The sequence below is a fragment of the Elephantulus edwardii genome, unplaced genomic scaffold (genome assembly GCF_000299155.1).
Source record: "Elephantulus edwardii isolate Elephantulus edwardi_28Jun2011 unplaced genomic scaffold, EleEdw1.0 scaffold00145, whole genome shotgun sequence".
NCBI lineage: Eukaryota > Metazoa > Chordata > Mammalia > Macroscelidea > Macroscelididae > Elephantulus > Elephantulus edwardii.
Window position 1 is genome coordinate 7,870,766 of NW_006399895.1, and position 19,637 is coordinate 7,890,402.

Sequence of the window (19,637 nt, forward strand, 5' to 3'; positions counted from 1 at the left end):
AAAAATATACAGAGTGACTATATATATGGGCCCCATCTGACAGAATATATGGGAATCGGATAGACTGTATCATCTTTGCTACTTTTCAATGGTGCTTCAAGTCAATGGTTAGGTAGGCTTAGATGTTTCAATCTGAACACTGGACATTATTGGTAGGCTTTTAAGATAAGCACATCACATCATAAGAAGTAGCCTATGAATTGACAAAATGTTTACAAATCACATGGAGAAGATGTCAGATCGTCAGCCCCAACTGATGAGATCCCTGCAGGCCTCATTTGCTTCCACACTGTCAGAGTGGGCTTTTCTCGTCATTCTTCATGGATGTGAAAGTGCTGTTATTCTTAGTGTATCATGAAACTGTGATTATTATTTTACTGTATTGTATTTGCTTCTGGAGAAATGCATCCATCCTTCTTTCCAGGCATGTACTCAAAAGATGTGTCTCAGCGAGACTTGTTGCTGAAGAAAACTTGTTCTTTCTTTAGAGGCCGCGATGCTCTTCTCCGAGGCCAGCTCAGAGCCATGGCCCGGGTGTCTAACTACTCTTTGCTGGCCTGTGAGCCTCCGGTCTCCTGGGACCCGGGCCCCTCCAGCTCCACCACGAGCGCGCAGCCGCCGCTCTGCTGGGGAGCAAGCGCGATGCAGGCCTTTCCCGCCGCATTTCTTCGAGCCACTATCGAGGCTCGCCTAGGGAGGCGCTGTTGTTTTCTGGGGGTACGCCTCCTCTTCCTCCAACTCCTCCCCGCCTCCTCCTCTTCCTCACCACCAGCTCACAGCCCTGGGCGGGGGTGAGCGTGTCCGGTTTTCGGGAGACTTTTGGAAATGGCAACTTGCGCGGTGGAGGTGTTCGGACTCCAGGAGGACGAGGTGCGGGGGACGCGGGGTTGTGGAGCGGGCTTCCCGGCCCTGGGCAGCCGGTCTGCTGTCAGCCCTTCCTCCCTCTGTGCACGGGCTCCCCAGGCGCAGCGCGGATTTGGGAGGCTGCTTAGGGTGTAGCGTTTTCTTTTCGCCAGCCTGTTGACTGCATACCCCCCTTCCTTCCTGGCGCTTCTGTGTGCCTTCTTAGTTTCCTTCAGGAAGTGTTGAGGAGGCCTAGTTAGTTGAGGATGGTTTGTGCTCTGGGGGACGCTCATCACCCCGCCAGCCCCTTCCCACCATCCATTAGAGCTCAGAGGCTGGGCGTCCTCCCCTCCCCCTAGCGAGCAAACCCGGGGACTAATTCTTCCAAGTTTGGCATTCCTGGTATTGATTAGCCTCTTCTGGCTGAATCTCAACAGACCTTAGGGAATTTGATCTGGAAACTCTCAAGTGAACAACCATTAACTTTTACTTCTTTATTTTGAAATCCTTCTTATCCCCTACTGGAGTTGGGGTCGGGAGAACATGCGGATAGATTTTCCTTCACGTATTTAGCAACAAGTGCCAGTCAGTATGGGATGTTCAGTCTCTTTTGATGGTTTTCATTGACATTAAAAGAAATGCCACAAAGATATGGCTCCTTGGAAGACCATCTCACAGGTGTTCATTCTGACAAGTAAATGAAATTATGGGATTTGAAGAAAGCATAGCTATCTCGGCTTTAATAGGCTGATTATGCCCTGTGATTATTTTTAAAGGGTCATTATGGGGGAGTACCATTTTAAATGATATGTGACTTAGTTCTATTGTTCGTGCTTACCCCAAACAAGGAATTGGGGGGAAATGCTTTATAGTCTAACAGAGAACAGTTCAGAATTAATTATAAAGTCCAGTTTTAAGCATTCTTATTGACTAAGTTGTCACATGTATTTCTCATCAAGATTTGACTAAGCGAACTATAAATGCAGTTGATCTTACTGCTGTAAAAACAGTGTGACCTTATTGTATTGCTAAAAAAGACACAGAACTGAAAATTTGTTGCTTTAGGTAGTGTCTAATAAAGAACTCTGGTAGTGCAACATTTAAACTCACTAACAAAAGTTTTAAACCCACCAATAGCTAAGTGATTAGGTGGCGATGGCGTTGGAGGTGGGGAGGTTGGGGGATATTTGGCAGTCAGCTTCCATCAAAATTTACAGTCTTGCCAACCCTTGTGGGTCAGGTCTCATAGGATTCCTTAGGGTTGTAATTTGATCCCACAGCAATGGATTTGGGTTTTGTTTTGTATTAGCTTCTAATAGTATCTTAGTAGTGTGTTCTCTCGGTAACTTCTTATCTTAAAATGTGTTTTACATTTCTCTGGAGAGTTTCTTGTTTATTAATGGTTGAGAATTTATTAATGCAGGCAAGTTATGCCAGGGTATTTTGAGAATGTTTATGTGATGTCATTAGGACTTGGTTTTTAGTTAAGACTGCCAGAAGAAAAGCAAAATAGTGGTGGAAACATGATGGCAGCTTCTGGTAGTCCCTCAGAAGAAATCATCTATATGTTATGGTTAAAGAGCTCCACCTAATGTCACCATTATTGTTTTGTAGTAGAGTTCAAATACTTGGGCATCACCCCTCTCTGATCATTTTCTTCCTAGTGGTAGTTTCCCTGCTGTAGGAGTTGTCCTCTGAAGATAACGCCATGCTAGCCTCCAATCCAGTCATGTGGGCTTTGAATTTTCTTTTCCTGTCGTTATTGTAACTTAGAGTTAGGCTGTGCTGTTCCAGACTTCTCATCTCATCCCCTTTCAGCAGAGCTGATTGATTATAGGCAGAATATTGCCAAAGATCTTTCTCACCATCTGTTTTCTCCCTCTTGGTATAGAATCTATGTTTTCAATTATCTGCTTCTCCTATTATTGCTTCTCCTAACTGAAATAAAAGTAATCTCAACAGTTACTGGGTGGTCAGGCAGCGAGTGGGACCAAAGGCCAGAAACAACCCCTGCCTTTGAAATGAGTATTTCCTGGGCTTGTACTTCGGGTAAGTTTCTTGTTATGTGAGGCCTGTCTTTTTTGCATGATGGAGACACAGCCATCCATCTTGTGACTAAAATTTCCTTCCATCTCATCCTGTCCTCTTCTAGTGTGGAGGAAGAGAGTGAAATAGGAAACTAAGATCCATGATTTATAATGATGAATTGTTTTTCCATTGCAATTTGAATTGCTCACTTTCAGTCACACTTAATAACTTTCGGTTCCATAATGTTCTAGGCATTGTGTTAGGCACTGGGGGTTGCAGGGAAAAAAAGAAAATCTCAGTTTTTAAAGAGTTTGCAAGCTGGTGAGAAAGACAGAACTCCTTGTGTTCTGGTAGAGGTAATCATCTCATGACTATCATTTGCCATTTATTTTTCAGGCCCATTACAAAAGTAAAAGATGGCATGTAAAAGTTTCCCTGTGCCCTTATACTGTTCTCTTAGAAGAAAAGCATTACAGCTTTCTGATTTCTAAAACTCACAAACTAATCTGGGAGTAGGCAGCACTCTGCTATTGATTAAAGGCAGCTTTCCTATTGCATCAAAAGGAGAAGACTCCTATTTTAAGATTGAAACAGGAACAAGAGGAAAAAGGAATGTAAATAGAATACAAATAGAATTAAAAACAAAATTTTAACTGTAATTTAACTACTAAATATTGAATAGTCACTGAGTCACATTATATGAGTATAAATATATTGTTGTTCCTTCGAGTAGAATCCTCCAGCAGACTTTCAGAGGCAGTAAATTGCACAGAAGATTACCCAGCTCCCTTCTGGGGAGCAGCGGGTAGACTTGAACCTTGTGCCTTTGTATTGGCAGTGCAACTTTTTATCACTAAGCCACCAGAGTTCCCTGTATGTTAGTACTGGACTCTGAATTTAGCCCATTATACTTCTTTCTCATTTTTTCCAGTGACTTTTAGCTCTTCTTCCATAAGAAAATATTTTCTAGTAAGAAGTGGCCCTGACTTTATAAGCAGAATTTTGCACAAGTATTAAACAAAGGAAGATATTTAACAGGTCACATTTTCTGTGATAATCTCTTGGGATGAAGAGTGAATAGTAATTCCCACTAATCTTTGGCAGGGAGGATGTTGTGTATGTGAAGACTGGAATTCAGCATCCCTTTCACTTTTGTTCTAGTGGACTTTTCTGGTATGCAAAGGCTGGAAAGCTGAACACTATTTCCTTGACTTACTTGCGTATATATGTTGTACATGTGAAATGTATTCTTCTAATTACTTGAGATTTGGAAGGCAGAAGTGAGATTGAACATATCTTTTCGTATCTTTGGTGATACATATACTCATGGAGATATGGAGTTTTTCTGCAAAAATGTTCCAGTATCTGGCCACTTGCTTTGTGAGTATTGATAGGAAGTCGCAAAAATTGTGGTGTTACTGATTTCCTGCTGCCCACACTTCAGTTATAAGGAATGTTCTTTCCTGAAAGTCACCAGTTCTGTTGGTGGCTCCTGATTCTCTACCTTCCTGGGAACAGAGGGGGAATCTTCCAGGGTGGTCCAGTTCCGTGATGTTCCCAGCCTCTTAAAGCCAAGCTAAAGTCTATGCATAATTCCTTGTACTAGTTTCTTCATGCCTGAAACTGCTAAGATTTCCTGTCATTGTTGTTAACTGTTGTGTACCATCGGGTTGGAACCAACCCACAGCTGACCCCCCAGTGGGTTTTTAGAAGCAGTTAATTGCACGGGAGGAGATTGCAAGTAATTTCCGTTTCCTACAACTGAACTCCAACTGAAGCCAGGAAAAGAAAGGAAAGCAATAAAGGGGGGTCTTTTGAGTCTATTGAGTTTTTACTGCCAGTTTGGAAGGGAGAGGGGTGTGTGTGTGTGTGTGTGTGTGTGTGTGTATTTGAGTAAATACTTTGGATGACAATGATAATTGCAATGCCCAATCAGCAGCATAATGAAGAGATGACTACTCTTAACACATTTGGACCCACTAAAGCAGAGAAATCAATTATTATAAAAAATATCATTAATATCACATGCATGTAAAATCTTGTGGAAGATTATTGACTGGGGCAATACAACAACAGGAAACTGCCTGAAATTCAAGCTGGATTCAGAAGAGGTAGTGGAATGAGGGCTACCAGGCCTGCGAGCAGACTTCCCCTGCCTTTCTTCATTGCACACCTTGGAGAGGCACAGTACAAGCAGCATGAATAAAATTTTGCAATCTTTCATTTATTATTTTTGCCTGTTGCTTTTTTGCACCTTTTTAATTTCATACTCTTTCCAAATATTTTACATGAGTTTCTGTGGGACCAAAGAGGTGCATAAATACAGTTAATTTTGAATACTTTGTTTTTGTTTTTTTTAAACTAATAAAAGTTTTGCAAGTGTAGTGCAAAGAACTTCCATATTCAGTTAAGGTTTATGAGGACCCTAAACACTGATCATCTGTGGTGCTTCCTCCTGTACTTCTTTATGTATTAGAATGGAATAACTCAGACCCACAGCTGACTCTCTCTGGGGTTTGTTGCATAGAGGAAATTGCCCATCTTTCTCAAGGAAACTGCAGGTGGATTTGAACTCCAACAGAAATGCAACCTTTGAGTTAGCAAAGTGACTGCTTATAAGCTATGCCACCTGAAGTCCCTTTACCTATTTTGTGTTAACCATCTTATCTTTCAGTTTTGATGCTTGTTTTGTAATAAATACTGTAATTATAAAAGGGCAAATGAAAAGGTGTCATGCAAAGAAATTTAGTGATGAGAAAATAAACATTACAATAAAGTATTTTACTTTTAGAAAAAGCATTGATTTGTACCATGCTATAATTAAAAACCACACATTTCAGTTCTTTGGTTTTGCAAATTTTTCAATTTCTTTACAGTTAAGCTGTAGAAAAATATCTGCTTCCATGCACAATGAGAATGATGAATCATAATTCCATATGAGGGCTAAGGTGCATCTGTTTCGAGTCATGATTTTTCTGAGCACTTGCTGTGTGCATCTGAGAGCTGGAAAATGAATAGAGATGACAGAAGAATTGATTCCATTGAGCTGTGGTATTGGAGAAGAGCACTGAACATCCCATGGACTGCCAAAAGAACAAATATGTCTTGCAGAGGGCTCAGCCAGAGTGCTCTTTGGAGGCAAGGATGGTAAGGCTTTGCCTCACATACTTCGGACATGTTTCTAGGAGGGGCAGTTCCTTGGAGAAAGACATAATGCTTGGAAGGGTGGAGGTTGGACAGGAGAGGAAGACCTTAAGCCAGTTGGATTGACATGGAGACTGCTGCAGCAGGCTCTTGTGTGTCAGGAATTGTGAAGATGGCACAGGAGAGGACGGGGTTCAGATCCATTGTTCGTAGAGATGCAATGAGTTGTACTCGACTTGATGGCACCTAACAATAACAACAACAATTAATTAATTGAGAATAATGAGTGTGAATCATTGTGCATGGAAATTTTTTAGTTTTGTTCGAATGGGATGAACTGAGCATTGTGCAGTTTGTGATCATTAAAGATTGTTAGTGGGTGCTGTTGAGTATAAACTCAGCAACCCTGTGACCAACAGATCTGAACCCTGTCCTATGCTGTGCCATTCTCATTGTCTCTTACCCCTTTCCACTAAGCTACCATTAAAGGTGCTTATGTGTACAAAGGGATCTCTGTTGGTTTAGCAGTAAAGAGCTACACTGCCAACCCAAAGGCACTCATTTGAGTCTACCAGCTGTTCTACGGAGAAAGATGGGCAATCTCTTCCAGTGTATGTACTGCCTTTGAAAACATGCTGGAAGATCGGCTCAGTTCCCATCTAAATGGAACCACAACAAAACAATATGCTTAAAGCAATTAGAAAATTGGAAAGTAAGCATATGTTTTATTAAATCATACATGCCTACATGAGTAAAAGTGTCTTTCTCGAATCTGTAAATGTAGTCTTGAGTAAGAATGAAATTGTCATTTGTAAACAGTGTCTTTGTATGCAAATCAATAAAAAAAGAATTGCTTATAAAAAATATGGCTAGAGGAGAAACTCTTTAGAAAAATCAAAAGGATTTATATAAAACCAATAGTCAATATTACTCTCAATAGAGACCGAAGGAATTCCCCTTGCAAACAGGAAACAAATTGTCGTACATCTGTAATAAAAAATGAAAGTCACTTGATTCGTAAGTTAAAGCTTTTCATGTCAGGTAAACTGTATACTCCCAAGAGATCATAAGGAGTTTCACTTACACAGAAGGTGAGAGGACAATAGAAGACAGAAGTCATTGAAGGATTTGAAATGACAGAGACCTCGTCTTAAACACTTGCATGTGGGTGCCCTGAGATTCTGAGTGAATTTTATTTCCAGTATATACCTTTTTGTATACCAGAGATGGTATCCATTTAGTTTAGTATTCTGCCATTTCCCTTCCACTGTGTAACTAGTTTTTTTTCCTGGCTGATGCCTGTAGGCCTTTGCTTTGGACAGCTGGTGCCTGTGTTTGTTGGTTCTGTAAGGACATGCCTCTCTATGTTGTTTATTGGATAATTCAGCTTTGCCCCTACTTCTTCCATGTAGGTTTTATTTTAAATATTAAATAATTTCAGTCTCACTATTAGTCTTCTAGGTCATCTCTTCCGTCTTTTTTTTAACCACTTAAGAGCACGTTGTACACAAGATTCCTCATCACTTCTAAATAGCTTAATGTGTTATTTTCCTAAAACAAGAACACTTGTGTACATACAGACATACATCCTTCCAGCTTGTGAAATCAGCATTGATAAAACACTATCCCCCAATCCAAAGAGCCCTTTCAAGTGTTCATAATTGTAATAATATCTCTATCCTCTTTTGTCTAAGATCCTACCCAGGAACATGCATTGCATTTAGTTGTAGTGATTTTTTCAGTCTCTCTCTCTTTTTTCATGCAAGAAGCAGTTTATTGGCCACAAGACAGAGGATGGGAGATGAGGTTGTTGGACCTTCAGGCCTCTCCTAATTCCAGTCCTGTCCTTACAGCCAGCTTTGTCAATGTCCTTCTTTTTCAGTCTCTTTTAATCCAAACAGTTCCTTGGACTTTCCCGGCTTTTCTTATCCTTGGCACGTTTGAGGAGTATGAGCAGTACATCCAATAGGGCCCCTTATTTTCATAAATTGAAATGAGAAACGGGCTAAATTAAAGAGATAACTACCTTTATGTGCCACCAAGTCAATTTTTGACTGAGAGTGACTCCACGGGACAAGGTAGCGCAGCCTGGGGTTTTCTAGGCTGTAATCCTTATGCACAGGAGCCGTCGGTAGGGAGCTGACTGCTGACTCGAAAGTGGCGCCTCCCTGGGGGATCAAATCCACCAGTGACGCCAAGAAAGAAAGATGGACAATCTCTTCCTGTGTGATTTACAGCTTCAGAAAACCCGCTGGAAGGTAAGCTGTAAGTTCTGACTCCACAGCAGTGAGGGGGAAGGTCATGAGATCTTTCTCCTGTGAAGCCTGCAGGATGGATTAGGACCCACCTTTCAGTTCGCCACTGAGTGCATTACCTTTGTGTCACCAGCCCTCCTCTTGCTATACCTCTGTGTGTGTCTGGGGATAACTCTCCCAACATTAGTTGCTTATAGAAACTTTAATTTTTTGCTTGTTTTCTCTCATTTGACTACTATACTGCTTTCTAGTAAGTGGCCTATAGTTGTGATTCTGAACATTATGAAGAGTTTGGTGTCTGTGTGCACTGTCGTACTGCAACCCTTCACCTTAATTTTCAAAGATGACCTGAGAGACTATGACTTCTCCATATAAGTGTGGTTGAGAAGATCATTGTTGTTAATTGTTTATCGGAAAATGTCATGTAAAAGGGAATGAAAATGAAAGGAAGTGTGATAAATGAGGCCTTCCTTATTTAATTTTGTAATGAAATTTTAAACCAGTGTGTCTTCTTATCAGCTAACCACGGCATTTAAAGTAACTTCAGTTTTGATTCTTGTGATAGACAGCTCAAGAGAAAATTTAAAACTTAAAATATACCCATGAGTAATTTATAGTCTTTGGGATTGCTATAGCTTCTGGTTATATTTTTCTCTGGAGACAGCTGAGTTGGTTTCAGTAAACGTTAACATAGATTTCTCTTTTTTTAAATTGGGAGTTCCACAAATATGGATCAACATTTTAGAGGCGTGTGATAATTTTTTTTTTTGCCTCAATTAAAGTCATATGTAAGTCTGGAAAGCTTGTCTGATTTCAGAAAAGGTTGCGAAATAACACTGATGATATCACTTTTAATTTTCACAACTTAATAAAAAGTTTCACTTAATATTTAGGCCAAAAGACTTGTTACATTGGAAAAATCTGTTGCCAAGGACATCTCCAGACTGCTAAAGAGCAACATAAAGACTACGGTGTGCCTGATGCAAGCTATGGTATTTTTAGTTGCTGCCCATGCATCTTAAAGTTGGACACTGAATAAGGATGACAGTAAAAAAAAAATCACTGCCTTTGAACTGTTGTTTTGGTGAAGAGTACTGAATACCCCTTAGATGGCCAAGAGCTAGTCCTTGGATAAAGACATCTTGATGGGAAAGGTGGAAGATCAGAGAAGGCAAGAAAGACCCTAAATAAGATGGATCGACTCAGTGACTGTGACAATGCAGTGGAGCATGTGTAAGATCATGAGGATGACGCAGGATACGGCAAGGTTCAGATCTGTCGTTTATAGGGTTGCTGTGAGTCTTGGTGACCTGTTTGACAGCACATAACAACAACTTAGTGAAAGGTAGCTCTGGTGGTATTTGAGGTTTTTTTGTGTTGGGTGTTCTGTGTTTTATTTTTGTGTGAAAGTTATACTTAGTAGTGGAATTGATGAATCAAATGGTATTTCTATTCTCGGTTTTCAAAGGAAGTATCAAGATGCTTTCCATAGTAGTGCTATTTTACATTCTGGTCAGAAGTATATGAGAGGTCCAGTATCTCCACACCTGCATCTGGTGGTGGTGATCTTGTTGCTCTTTGCTTTTGTTGCATGGGTGAGATGACATCTCATTGTTGTTTTGATTTTCATCTCTCATAACAAACTATAATTTACATTTAGAAGAAGGGGAATCCCAGCATCCTTAAAACATTGCAGCACACTTTTAGAAACACATTTTGTCTGTCATTTGCGGCAACATGTTAAAATTGTGCTCAGTTGAAACCTGTACCAACACCAAGAAACTGTTGTCTGAACAGAAAAAGGGAACACTGAATGGTTTAAAAATAACAAAGGTGTGCATCAGGGTTGTGTCCTTTCTCCATACCTTTTAAGGCTGAAGCTGGACTCTGTGGCATCAGAATTGGAGGAAGACTTATCTACAACATGAATTATGCAGGTAACACAACTTGATGAAAATTAAGAAGAGTAGAAACACTTGCTGCAGAAGATCAAAGACCTCAGCCTTGAATATAGATTACATCTCACAATCAAGAAAACAAAAATACCACTGGGCCAGTCCTCATGATGGGTAGCCTCATGATGGATGTAGAAAAAAATGAAACGTAAACAATTTCATTTTATTTGGATTCACAATCAACACCTTTGGTACTAGCAATTAAGAAATCAAAAGACGTGTTGTATTGGAAAAGCTTTCCAATTTCCAAGTTTGCTTTTCAAGGGCCTTTTCAAAATAATAAGCAATCATGTCAGTTTAAAGAGTAAGGATTCAGGCTATGATCTTTCCAGTCACTTGCTATATATCCGAGAGCTGGACAATAAATAAAGATGACAGAAGGAGAATTGATGCCTTTGAGCTGGGGTGTTGGAGAAGAGTACTGGATATCCCTGGACTGCAAAAAGAATGAACAAATTTGTCTTGGAGAAAGAGTAGGCAGCATACTCCTTGGAGGCAAGGATGAAAAAGCTCTTCTTCACATACTTTGGGCATGTTGTTAGGAGGGGCTGTTGCTTGGAAAGGGACAACATGCTTGGTAAAGTGGAAGGTCAATAAAGAGAAGACTTAACAAAATGGATTAGACACAGTGACTGCAGCAATGGGCTCAAGTAGTCAGACATGATGAGGATAGTATAAGATAGGACAGGATTCAGATCTGTTGTTCATAGGGTCACTATGAATTGTACTTGAATTGATGGTGTCTAGCAACAAGAGTAGATTTGGTAGGGATCTCTAGTGATCCAGTGATATGGGATTGCTCTGCCAACCGAAAGCCACCAGCTGCTCCCTGAGAGAAAGATGAGTAGTCTCTTCTTGTACAGTTTACAGCCTCTGAAAACCTGCTAGAGGATCAGCTGAGTTAATTCTGACTTGACACTTCACAACACCACCAGCTTGGGTGGTCTAGTTAGTAGGGCGTTGAGTTGCCATCCCTTAGGCGGGCAATTTGAATGTACCAGCTGCTCCAGGGAGTAAGAGAGTCTCCTCCTGTGCAATTTACTGCCCCTGGAAACCTGCTTGTTGGTCATCTAGGATCTCTTCCAACCCCATAGCAAGAGCAACTTTTCGTATCTTCTGCCCATTTTGTAATTGAGGTGTTTGTCTTTTTTTTTGTTGAGATGGAGTTTTCTATAAATTTAAGAGTTTAGCCTCTTTTCAGATAGGCCATTACCAAACATTTTTCCCAGTCTCTCTTTTAGTGCTTTGGAGAAATGTTTGGATGCACATAAGATTTAATTTTTAGGAAGTCCTAACTAGCCCTTGGAGAGGGACGTCATGCTTGGGGGGGGGCAGTGCAGGAGAGGAAAGCCCTCGATGAGATGGATCGATTCAGTGACTGGGGCAATAATGGGGGCAGGTGTGTCGGAGATGGTGAGATTGGCACAGGATAGGGTAGGGTTTAGGGCTGTTGTACATGGGGTCACTATGAGTCGCAGGGGACTTGATGGCAGATAAAAACAACAACAACAACAATCGGCTAGTTCATCCTGATTAGAAAGTATTTTCAGTTGTATTTGTTATTCCATTTATGTTGTAGATTAGGGCTCCTATATTTTCCTCAATTTTTCATTGATAATTTTTTTTTATAATTTTAGGTCTTTGATGTATCTTGAGTTAGTTTTTTGTATATAGTGTAAGAGATGTATCTTGTTTAAATTTTCTGCAAATAGACATCTAGTTTTGCCAGCTCCATTTGCTGAAGAGGCTGGCTTTCTCCCTCTTAATGGATTTCACAGGGAAATTAGGTGACCTTGTGTATGGAGTTGAGCTGCCACTCCAAAGGCAGGCAGTTCGAGTCTCTTAGCTGTTGTCTGGAAGAAGGATGGACAGTACCTGCCAATGTGGTATATAACCCCTGAAAACCTGGTGTAGGTTTAGATGTGAGTTGGTTCCAGCTGATGGCAATGAACAACTGCCATGGATTTCTTCTCTCTGTCTCTTTGTCACAGTTCAGTTGTCTATAGGTGAGAGGATTATTTTTGTTCTGGTTTGCCTCTGAAAATTCGCCAGAGGATCAGCTATGGGTCAGTTCCAGTTTGGCATTACACAACAAAAACAAAGCATCTCTAGTCAACTCTGGTGTCCTAGAGGCAAGAAACTGCTGCATTCCCAAAGGGACACAGTTTGAATCAATTAAGCTACTTCATGGAGGAAGGACTGGCAGTCTCCTGTGTAGTTATCTGCCTCTGAAAACCCACTGGAGGGTCATATATAAGTCAGTTTTGATCTAGTGGCACACAACAAGAAGTCTGTCTATTAAAGAATTTTTTTAATTACCTTAATCTGACTTTTTGACCTAGTCTTTACTCATTGACACCAATAAGAACAAGAATACTTACGTAACTAAGTGCCACCGAATCGCCTGCCCGAGACTCATAGCAACCCTATATACAACAGCTCTGAAGCTTGCTCTATCCTGAGCCAGCCTCACTGACTCTGATACACCCAGCTCCATTGCCCCAGTTACTGTATTAATCCATCTCATCCGGGTCTTCCTCTCCTACACTGTCCCTCCACCCTTTCAAGGATGATGTCCTCCTCCGAGAACTGGTCCCTCCATGTGGCCTACATATGTAAAATCCTGGCCTCCAAGGAGAGACTTGGTTTCACTCTCTCCAAGATAACCCTATTTGTTTTCTTGATAGTCCATGCTATGTTCAAGACGACTCTTCAGCACCATAACTCAAAGGCATCAATTCTTCTTCTGTCATCTTTAGTCATTGTTCAGCTTTCTGATGTATAGCAAGTAATTACAAAGACCATGGCCTGGATCAGGTGCACCTTAGTCTCTAGACTAACATCACTGATGGCTCCTCATTACTCTGGAGAGGTCCCTGACAGCAGATTTTCCTAGTGCAGTTCATCTTTTGAATTCCTGACTGCTCGTGCCAAGAGTGTTGATTGTGGAGCTGAGCAAGTTGTAATTAACAACCTCAATCTCTTTTCCATCCTTAATAGTGCTGCCATTTGGCCCAGTGGTGAGAATCTTTGTCTTCTTGATGTTGAGATTCAATCCATGTTCAAGACTATAGTATTTGACCTTCTGCAGCAAGTGCTTCAGGTCCTCCTCAATTTCTGTAAGCAAAGTTGTGTCATCTGAATAACACAGGTTGTTGATGAGTCTTCCTCCAATCTTGATGCCACATTCCTCCTCATAAAGCCCAGCCTCCCAAGTGATCTGTTCTGCATATAGATTGAAAAGGTATGGAGACAAGACACATCCCTCATGCATTCCTTTCCTGATTTTTGAACCATGCAGTGCTTCCTTGCTCTGTTTTGAGATCTGCTTCCTGATCTGAATATAGGTTTTGCATGAACACAATCAAGTGTTCTGGGATTCTCATTCTCCTCAAGGTTAGCCACAATTTGTTGTCATCCACAACAGTAAAATGCCTTTGCGTAGTCAATGAAACACAGATAGTACACTGGTACTCTTTGCTTTCTGTTAAGATGTATTTGACAAAACAAAAATCCTTCTGACATTGGCAATAATGTCTCAGTGCCTTGACCTCTTCTAAACGTAGCTTGTATTTCTGGTAGTTCTTCGTTGACAATGTACTGTTTTAATAGTTTTTGGATAATCTTCAGCAGGATTTTGCTTGTGTGTGATATTAGTGAAATTGTTCTGTAATTTCCATACTCTGTCATGTCAACTTTTTTTAGAATTAGAATAATTAAGGATATCTTCCAGTCAGTTGGTCAGGTAGTTGTTCTCCAGATTTCTTGGCATAACCTAATGAGTGAATCCAGGGCAGCATCTGTTTGCTGATATATTTCAATTGGTATTTCTTCAATTTCTGGGGGCTTGTTTTTTGCCAAGCCTTTCAGAGCAGCCTGAACTTCCTCTTCATCACCATTGCTTCTTGATCATATAGTGTTTCTTATAATTCTTCTGTGTCAGCTAGTTCTTTTTGGTACAGTGACTGTACTCTTTCCATCTTTGTCTTTTTTTTAATTATTATTAAATTTTATTAGTTTTAATGAACATTTACAGAGATTTTGGGTTCTCATTCATTCCTTGTTGCACTGTATTCTCTACCCTCCTCCCCAGTTCGTTCTTCTCCCCGCCCCCCCGCTTAATGTCTGTTTTAATTGTCCAATTGCCACAGTGCTTGTCAAAGCCAGTTCTGATTAATCTCCTTTGTCAGTGTGTTCTTTGCCATTCCCTATCACTCCTCCCTGAGAGAGACTTCCCCTGATTCATAAGGAAAGGGGGATGGCGTATTCTCTTAGCTACTTCCTGCTGAAAAGGGACGCTGTGGGTTTCAGGGTGAAGATCTTCTCTCACTACTCTAAAGGTCCCCTTTGGCAGTAGGAAACACATAGACTATTATGGAGATTGATTTTGGAATTTAGATGCACTGTTATTAATTGTGCTTAGCCGTACATGTTCATATCCTTGAAGATGTATCATGGAGGTGTTGCAACCTAGAAGACACAAATGTAACTAACAAGTTAAAAGTACATGAGTCAAAAATTAACAAGCAGTAGTATTCCGCGTAGAAGTTCTAGTAGTGGCACAAATCAATACTTCCTGGATCGTTCAATATTTTGCCCATAGCCTCCTTAAGCATTGCAGCTCATGGCTTGAATTTTTCAGTTCCTTCAGCTTAAGAAATGCCAAGTGAGTTTAAAATGCTCTTTTGATTTTCTGACTCCAGCTCCTTGCACATTTCATTATAATACTTTGACTTGTCTTCCTGAGCTGCCCTTTGAAATCTTCTGTTCAGCTAATTAACTTCTTGATTTCTTCCCTTTGCTTTGGCTTCTCGGTGCTCTAGTGCAATATTCAGTCTCTTCTAATGTCCATTCAGTCTTTTCTTCTTCTTCTTTTTTTGTAAAGACCTTTTGCATTCTTTATGGATGATATTCTTGATGTCTTCCCACAGTTCATCTGGTCTTCACTCATTAGTGTTCAAGGCCTCAAACCTGTTCTTGAGTTGGTTTATAAATTCAGGTGGGATAGACTCAAGATCAGATTGATTTAATTTGAACTTCTTTAGCTTTAATTTGAACTTGCATACGAGTATTTGATGTTCTGTTCCGCAACCAGCACTTGGCCTAGTTTTTACTGCTGATATTGAACTTCTCCAACAATTCTTTCCACAGATGTAATCAGTCTGATTCCTGTGTATAACATCTATGTGTATAGACTGTTTATGTTTCTTATATAAAGGTATTTGCAATGAATAAATCATTGATTGTGCCTAATTCTGTCATTCTATCTCCAGTAGCTCTGAACCCTGCTCTATCTTGAGCCAACCTCATTGTCTCTTACATGTTACCCCCAGTACTGCAGTCATTAAGTCAATCCATCTAATCCAGGGTCTTCCTCTCTTGCACTGTCTCTTCACCCTCCCAAGCATGATATCCCTCTCTAAGGTGAAACAAGTAGTTCTTTTTCACTTCAGCCTATTGTAGAAGGTCAGATTAGCTACTATTTGCCAATGGATTAATTTTAGAATAGAATTAATTAAATCACTATTGTACTACAACTTTTCATATTTGTTTATATTTTTATATAGAAAAGAGTGGGTATTTGTTGAATGTTGACTTGTAGACAAAACACTAAAGAATTTACCTCATAATAATGCTGCAGATAAGTCTCTTTATAAATTGATTATTAATAGCTGTCTTTTTTTTATTGTGATTTGGGTGAAAGTTTACAAAATATATTGGTTTTCCATTCAATCGTTTACACACATTTTGTTTCCTGGTGCTCATTATAGTCCCGCATTGGGACCATAGTCTTCCCATCATCTCCTTGTAAGTCTCCTTTCTCTTCCTCCTCTGTATTCTCCCATGGGCCTTCTCAGCTTTCCATCTCACCTCACCTAAATGCCGTTGAGTTGAACTGACCATAGCTGACCCTCCAGCAGGTTTTCAGAGGCTGTAAATTGCATAAGATCCCCCATCTTTCCCTCTTGGAGCCACTAATATATTTGAACCACCAAATCAAGACTAAATAGTGAATTGTTGTATTATTGTGTGCCCTCAAATTAGAGCCAACCCATAGGTTTTTAAAGGATATAAATTGCATAGGATGAGATTACCCATTTTTATTCCTCAGAGCAGCTAGTAGATTTGAAATGACATGCGTTTGGGCTGGCAGTGCAACTCCTAACATACTAGGCTACCAGAACTACCCTGCCTTTGAGCTAGTAGAGCAGTTCACTACAGACTTTATCCGTAGGCCCATGCTGCCCTTTTGATCTTGTATATTGATTGTCCTAAGTACTGAGTACTTCCCTGTTATTGTTCACCTAATAGTCCTGCCTTTTGCCTGTCTAATAAAATTTGTTGCACAGTTCTAAGTTCAGTTCTAAATTATTTTTTAAAAAGATTTCTTTTTATTTTGAATTGGTATACTTAACAAAGTTTGAATACATTGTTTTTCACATTGGATCTTTTCCTCATCCATCAAATTGTGTACCCTATGATTAACTCCCCACCCCCACTTCACTAATTCTCACACCTCTGCTCCTACTCCATCCCCCTCTTGGATCCTCATACATATTCTACAATAATGGCCTTGTATAGTATTTGTCCTTATGGGACTGAGTGAAGTTAGCTCTCCAGTCCCACTCAAGTTGGGTAGTAATTTTCAAAATCATTGCTCCTGCTTGCTGTGCAGTATTCCATCTAATGAATGTGCCTTAATTTCTCAATTCATTTGATTGTGTTTAGATTTTTGGGCTGTTTCCATGTTCTTGCTATGGTATATATCTCTGCTATGAAATTGGTGTACAAGTCTCCATTTGTGCTTCAGTTCTTATTTTCTTGGGGTATATATATTCCAAGCAGTGGAATAGCTGGGTCATATGGAATTTCTGTATTCACCTTTTTGAGGAAATGCCAACCTGCCTTCTGGAGTAGTTGTGCCATTTTACAATCCCACCAACAATGTATAAGAGTACCTTATCATGATTCTTTTCTGGTTCATGAGCGTGATGATTGGGTCGTGCTTTTGTATGACATGTGCTTTCTATAAAACTTTTTGTAACCTGGGCACATTACCTGTATGATGTGGAAAAAAAAAAGAGTTCCTTTTGCCACGTCCTCTCCAACATATATTACTTGCTGTCCTGTTAGACTTTGCCACTGTTACTGGACTGAGATGGTATCTCATTGTGGTTTTGATTTTCATCTCTCCTATGCCAGTGATTTTGAGCATCTCTTCATGTGTCTATTGGCCATTCAAATATCTTCTTCTGTGAAAATTCTTTCCATGTCTTTTGCTTATTTTGTAATTGTGTTACCATGTTTTTCTTTTTCTAAATTTTATATTATTAATTTTAGTGAACATTAACAAAGGCTTTGGATTCATTCATTCATTGTTGCACTTTTCTCCCTACCCACCCACCCTCCCATCAATCTTTTTCTTGTGGAAGCCCAGGAGTATGCTGTAAACTTTGGTTATGAGACCCTTGTCTCAGATGGTATTGCCAAATGTTTGTTCCCAGTTGGTAGGTTTTCTTTTCATCCTTTTGGACCAAGTTTTTGATGTTCACAGGTATTTAATCTTTAAAGGTCCCATTCTTAAGTGTTATCCTCTCCAGATTGAGCAGTTCTGGCTGTATTTGGAAGTCTCTGTATTCTATAGACTAGGCCTTCTAAACTTGAGCCCAGCTTGTCTCATGTGAACTTTATGGTTTGGGGTTTACTCCCAGGTCTCTGATCCACCTTGAATTGATTTTTGTGTATGGTATGAGATGTGGATCCTGATTCACCTTTCTGGAGTTAGCGGTCCAGTTTTGCCAGCACCATTTGTTGAAGAAGTTGTCCTTTCCCCATTTCATAGGTTTGATTTATTTGTCAAAGATCAGTTGACCATAGATAGCTGGGTCTATTTCTGGGTTCTCAATTCTGTTCCATTGGTCTATGTGCCTGTCATTGTACCAGTTCCATGCTGTTTTGGTTACTACTGCTGTGTAGTAGATTTTGAGGTCAGGGAGTGCTATGCCTCCTACTTCATTTTTGTTTCTCAGAAATGCTTTGCTTATTCAGGGTCTCTTTCCTTTCCAAACAAACTTGACAATTCCTCTTTTGAAAAACAAATTTGGTGTCTGTATTGTGATTGTGATAATTTGTATACTCGTAATACCTTTGCTACCCTACTGTCAGAAATGTTTTATTCATACATATCCTAAAACTGAAAAAAGTTTTATTTTGTACTTTTAGAATTTAATCTATCTGATTTTTTAGTATATAATTTAACAATTTTATGTTAGTGTTCACTTCTTTAATAATTTTTACTTTTCTGTATGAATTTTAGGATCCTTTTGTTAAGATCCATGAGAACATTTGAAGGGAGAAAATGAAATTATAAAGTATTACATTTATAGATTACATTTGAGAAAACAGACTACTTAATAGGAGATCTCCGTCATGAATAATTGCATTTCTTTTTCTAATAGCGTATTTTCTCAATAGATTTTTTGCACTTTTCATTAATTTTATTCTTATGTCTCTAATGGTATTATTTGAATATAAAAAGAAACTACATTCTGTTTTAAAGGTTTTTTTATCCACTTTTGTATTTTTTATAATTTCAAATACACAGAACAGTTTTTAAACTGTTATATTAAGTATCTATGTACTTACCACTTAGATCACAAATTGGCTACAGTTTGCCCTGTGTATTTTGTAATAGTGCCAAGAAATCTGGAGTACAACCACCTGGTTGGTTGACTGAAAGAGATCCATTATTTGTTCCTATTCCAAACAAAGGTGACCCAACAGAGTGTGGAAATTATGAAACAATATCACTGATATTACAGGCAATAAAATCCTGCTGAAGATTATCCAAAAAGGCTGGAACAGTAAATTGCCAGAGAACTATCAGAAATACAAACCAGGTTAGAAGAGGACGTGGCACCAGAGACATTATTGCAATGTCAGATGGATCTTGGCTGAAAGTAGAGAGTACCAAAAGAATGTCTATTTGTGTTTGGTGAACTATGCAAAGGCACCTGACTGTGTGGATAAGAACAAATTGTGGCCAAACTTGAGAAAAATGGGAATTCCAAAACACTTGATTGTATTCATGTGAAATCCATACTTGGGCCAGGAGTCAGAAGAGAGCAAGGAAGCACTGGGTGATTCAAAATCATGAAAGCAGTTTCTAAGGAATGTGTCCTATTTCCATAACTTTTCAATCTATATGCAGAACAGACCATTCAGGAGCCTGGAATTTATAGAGGAATATGGCGTCAGGATTGGAGGAAGACTTATCAACAAGACTTATGCAGATGACATAACCTCACTCCAAGAAATTGAAGAGGTCCTGAAACGTTTACTGCAGCAGGTCAAGGACTTCAGTATTCAATATGGACTGAAGCTCAACATCAAGAAGACAAAGATTTTCACC

The 19,637-nt window shown here is 39.6% G+C and overlaps 1 protein-coding gene across 1 annotated transcript in view; it reads left to right on the plus strand.

Annotated features, from left to right (window-relative positions):
* Positions 1 to 647: 647 nt before the first annotated feature.
* The window catches only part of NEDD4 (neural precursor cell expressed, developmentally down-regulated 4, E3 ubiquitin protein ligase), a 176,929-nt gene continuing 157,939 nt past the window's right edge, over positions 648 to 19,637 (plus strand). Inside the window, exon 1 of the mRNA XM_006894518.1 lies at positions 648 to 870. Within this exon, the coding sequence (XP_006894580.1) occupies positions 826 to 870 (45 nt within the window). The 5' untranslated portion in view covers positions 648 to 825. The remainder of the gene's footprint in view (positions 871 to 19,637) is intronic.